Source organism: Oratosquilla oratoria, chromosome 37, assembly GCF_046742065.1.
Source record: "Oratosquilla oratoria isolate Oo_2021 chromosome 37, ASM4674206v1, whole genome shotgun sequence".
Taxonomy (NCBI): domain Eukaryota; kingdom Metazoa; phylum Arthropoda; class Malacostraca; order Stomatopoda; family Squillidae; genus Oratosquilla; species Oratosquilla oratoria.
Window position 1 is genome coordinate 45,210,942 of NC_134813.1, and position 5,177 is coordinate 45,216,118.

Genomic DNA, 5,177 nt, shown 5'->3' on the forward strand with positions numbered 1-5,177 from the left:
AGGTCTTAGTTTAGTTTCCAGTGGTTCACACCCTGGGTCAGTTTCAGTTCTTAAATTTCCATACAGAGTAATTTTTTCTACCCTTGGTTCTAGTCTATATCCTCAAGTTCAGAGAAGTAAAGCTAGCTAGGGTAATACCAAAGGTAGGATTGCATTTTCATTTATTGCGTATATATAATATACCAAATAGACATTCACAGATGCCTGCAATAATAGCAACTTTTTCAGACATGCAAGCGTGAATGAAACAAAATTAATCTTCCTTAACAAACTTTTTATTTATAAAAACCATACATCTTAAAGACTAGATAAAGATAAACTATGCCTTTAAGATGTTGGTTACTTCTTCTTGAGAGCCTTTTCAGCGGCCTTTGTGGTCTTGCCAGAAGCTTCCTTCTTATTCACTTTCTTGATGACACCTACGGCCACCGTCTGTTTCATGTCACGAACAGCAAACCGACCAAGTGGAGCGTAATCAGAGAACGACTCAACACACATGGGCTTGGAAGGTATCATCTTCACGATGCAAGAATCACCAGACTTGATGGACTTTGGTGCATTCTCCAACTCCTTACCAGTACGCCTATCAATCTTAGTCTCCAGTTCGGCAAATTTGCAGGCAATGTGGGCGGTGTGGCAGTCAAGCACGGGCTGGTAGCCGGCGTTGATCTGGCCAGGGTGGTTGAGCACAATCACCTGGGCCTGGAAGTCCTGGGCTTCCTTGGCAGGGTCCTCCTTGGAGTTGGAAGCCACGTAACCTCGCTTGAGATCCTTCACGGCGACGTTCTTGACGTTGAAGCCAACGTTGTCACCAGGAAGAGCTTCGGCGAGAGATTCGTGGTGCATCTCCACGGACTTCACCTCAGTGGTCAGACCGCTGGGGGCGAATGTCACGACCATCGAGGGCTTGATGATTCCGGTCTCAACACGTCCTACGGGCACAGTACCGATACCACCGATCTTGTACACATCCTGCAAAGCAAAACACACATTTAGGATTTTACGCAAATCGAAGTTGTACGTGTATTACCTACGAAAAGTCCTTTGTCTACCACTGAAACACCTAGTACCTTACCCTATACTTTGCATTTCAACCCTAACACGTGGTAGATTTCCGACATGGGAAACTAATCTAGTTACCTTTGATATACCATCAAGTTTTCTTTTATATAGGAAGCTAATCTACAAGTTACTTTATATATACCATTCATGAAGTTTTACTTTGGATTATAAGTTTTAGTTCAGATTAAACATCTTTAACAAGGAGCCAGGAATCTACCTGGTTAAACTTACCTGCAGGGGCAAGCGAAGTGGTCTGTCGTGAGGGCGGGCAGGGGGATCGATGTTGTCCAGGGCCTCGAAGAGGGTCTCCACGGAGTAGGAACCACTCTTCCTCTCCACAGTCATCTTCTTCCACCAGGACATTTTTTCGGACTTCTCCAGCATGTTATCACCATGGAAACCAGAGATGGGGAGGATGGGGACAGCTGCGGGGTTGTAGCCCACCTTCTTGATGTAATTACCGACTTCCTTCTTGATTTCACTGAATCGAGATTCAGAGTATGGTGGGGCTGTGGAATCCATTTTGTTGACGGCCACGATGAGCTGTTTGACTCCCAAGGTGAAGCACAGAAGCACGTGCTCACGGGTCTGGCCGTTTTTGGAGATACCGGCTTCGAACTCACCGGTACCGGCAGCAACAATAAGTACTGCACAGTCAGCCTGAGAAGTTCCTGTGATCATGTTCTTGATGAAATCGCGATGGCCTGGGGCATCGATGATCGTGACGTAGAACTTGTTCGTCTCGAACTTCCAGAGGGCGATGTCGATGGTGATACCACGTTCACGCTCGGCTTTAAGCTTGTCCAAAACCCAGGCATACTTGAAAGACCCCTTGCCCATTTCGGAAGATTCCTTCTCGAATTTCTCGATGGTTCGCTTGTCGATACCACCGCATTTGTAGATCAGATGGCCGGTGGTGGTAGACTTGCCAGAGTCTACGTGGCCAACGACCACGATGGAAATGTGAACCTTCTCCTTACCCATTTTGGATAGTTTTGCTCAGCTGCTCAAACTGAAACGGAAAAACCTGGTCTTAATAACGTTAAATTAGAGTTCTTCACCTACAACTAGCACCACATTTAATGCACAGCTGGCGACATTTGGCGACCACGAGGTCTCCACCCACCGCGTCTCCGGCGCACAGGGCTGCCAACCATATTAGAATTACAACTTAAAAATTAACTGAACGATAGGTTAATTTAATACTTAGACAAGAATTACTACAGCAGGGTCCCCGGGCACGACCCTGGTTAAGTATTTATCTTAAAACCCTCTACCACCCAGCTTCCATCACTGTACAGTTGAAGTTGGAATCCAGCTTAGACACTGCACGTGCCTTGTCCGCCATGACACCCCTACACACCCTGGACCGGCTTCCAGAAGTTTTCAATCATCCAACAACCTGGTACATCATTTCCCGCGATTCCGACGTTGTAACGACTTATTATCACCATCACTTTCACGGACATGTGTTTGGGTATCAGTATACTGAAGCTTCTTGCACAAAGACTTCACTGATCGCTCCTTGCACACCATATGCCAACCAATTTGATCAGCATCACTATTTTCCATCAAAATTGACCCCCTTCTTCCCCCAAATCAATATAACACAATATGATCATATGAAGCACCACAGTATGCACACTTTGTTGTAAATATCAAACTCTTCATTTCCACATAATAAGCAGAATTCACGAACCTTACCTCGACAACAGGCCTCCTTCGACTGGCCACGAGGAAAGGAGCGATATCCAGAGATGTTAGTACTATATAGCCACTACTTGGCAGCTGATTGGCCGACGCGTTTGTGACGTCACAACAAGTGATATTCCTATTGGTCCTTCTTTCTGACGTACTGAACTCATACTAAATGCTCATTGGTGAGCTGCGCGCATGCCTGGAAAGGAGATAAGGCGGTACATTCGATTTCTTTAAAATGAATCCTACAATTGCCAAAAAAAATGCATAATACAAACACTAAACGTCCATATCATACCTATGGAATTCTCATTTCTTAATAAGTAAATTCGGATTATCGATCAATGTCGAAACATTTAATATTTTTTTTAAATAAGTGATTTTCAAAATGTGTTTCTTGAAGTCAATATATCAATAAAAATTTTACTCCTTCAGTCAGTTGCCCAGGAGAAACGGGGTATTCTTATCGTAATTCATCATACTCAAAATGTGCGTAATAACACATCGAACTTTAATTTGTTACGGTATATGCTCATGTAATTATACTAGTAACTAGATAAATACATGAGGTTTTACTAGAATGTATCTAGAATAAAAGAAATACATATTAAATTATTTTACTTCAATAATAATGAATGAAATTGATGCTACTTTTCTACTGTACGGGTAATTTTCGCAATAATCTTTAGCATCGCATGATATATCAGTATACTTTGCACAGTGACACTTTACTGGATGAATGATATAGCCTTGGGAAATATTTTCCAGATAACCAGAGTATTGGGAACTAAATGCACCTGCATTTAATTCCACATTATTATGAGGCAACAGTTGGCTTGGTGAGTCAGGAAAGTAAATTCTACTGTCCATCTACTCTCCTTACCATCTCATTCAAACTTGACATTTGTAATCATCACCTTCAATATGGTGTTCCGAGCTTAATTGAACAAATATATCTGGAATTGGAATAACAATATGTGTATGTATGTATGTATGCATGTGTGTATATCCATGAATTTATGCACACATGTATGCATGTATAAATTTTGAAATATTACTTAGCAAGAAGTTCTGTTCTCAATTGATATTTTTCCAGCATATCCTATTTTCTCTCAACATTGTGCCTTTATTCATTACTACAGGATCTATAATCTGATGGCTGAGATTGTTTCTCTAATAATTATTAGATTCTTCACCATGATAGAGTAGACATATCTTTCTGCCTGTACGAAACTCATGAACCTATGGCATCTGTCTATACACCTGCTGCAAGGTTTAACTGTCTTTTTACTGTCATCTTGAATGACAGTGTGGAAGTGTGCATTGCAAAGCTGGTGATGGATACTGTTGAATACCCACACACACACACGCATGGGGTGGCAATTACAATTGTGTTGCTGGGGTGGATATTCTACAGTCATACATAACCTAACATTCTACAGTTGATTATGGTTCGTGATCAATAACCTAACATAAACTAACCTGACCTGGTTAGGGTGGAAAGTCTACAGTTAATCAGTGTGTGGAGGAAAATTCTACGATTGAATGTAGTTAGGGTAGAGATTCTACAATTGATCAGTGTGGGGAGAGTGGTTCTACAGTTGATCCTAAAATACTTTGTATCACTTTAAATTTCTTTGTCACATAGCGCAAGAATTGTATACTTTCTTGCACTCTTTGTCACTGCAGGAAGGTATAAAAATAGATGTCACTGCTTAAATGTGTAACTGTGGGCATAGTTATTGCCTATAGAGTACTACTTAACTGTCAGAGATAGTACATTCGTAGCATTGATGTATGTGTATTATCAGAAGTACTGTAGGGCGTGAATGTGTATCAAACTCATAGGCTAAACTGCACGTTATACTGTCAACAGATTTTGTTGTACTTCATTATAATTAATACTATTATAATTTTCATTATTACCATTAATACTATTGTCGTTGAGGACAAAATTATATAAGGTAAATATGTATCAAGCTGTGATTTATTTGGTTTAAGTATATATGTATATGAACTACTTTGAGTCTGCAGTGCAATGATGTCGTATGGACAATTTTATACCGAAACAGCTGTTCCCTTCAGAAATTGGACAACGTTTCGACTTGCTGTCCTTAATCCCTACTATTATCTAACATTGCCCTTTCCCCATCTTTCATAACTTCATCGAGCAGTAAAGCAGTGATCCGTATTTCTTCCTTGTGTGAAATACTGTGTTTTGCCGAATTGATTCTTGTACTGGACGTCTTGCCACATCACAAACATTTTCCGTTTCTCGGTTCACTTTCATGATGTTCCAGTTTTCTATTAGTTTATACAGAAAAAAAAATAGAAATTGCCATGGGCATAAGGACCTGCCATCAATTTCCACATTCCACTACATATTTTCTTTGCCTCTCTCCGCCATCACCGCTAGA

General features: G+C 41.0%; 1 protein-coding gene across 2 annotated transcripts; it reads right to left on the bottom strand.

The window, feature by feature from the left end:
* Positions 1-257: 257 nt before the first annotated feature.
* LOC143019701 (elongation factor 1-alpha-like) lies at positions 258-2,959 on the bottom strand. 2 transcript variants are annotated; one of them, XM_076175679.1, is made up of 3 exons: positions 2,767-2,959; positions 1,294-2,074; positions 258-972 (listed from the first exon to the last, which is right to left on the bottom strand). In XM_076175679.1, exons 2-3 carry the CDS (start codon positions 2,044-2,046, stop codon positions 340-342), a joined length of 1,386 nt encoding a protein of 461 aa, XP_076031794.1. In that variant the 5' UTR covers positions 2,047-2,074; positions 2,767-2,959; the 3' UTR covers positions 258-339. The 2 variants fall into 2 exon arrangements, with proteins under 2 accessions (XP_076031794.1, XP_076031795.1); XM_076175680.1 differs by having other exon boundaries at positions 2,762-2,889.
* Between the last annotated feature and the right edge of the window lie 2,218 nt (positions 2,960-5,177).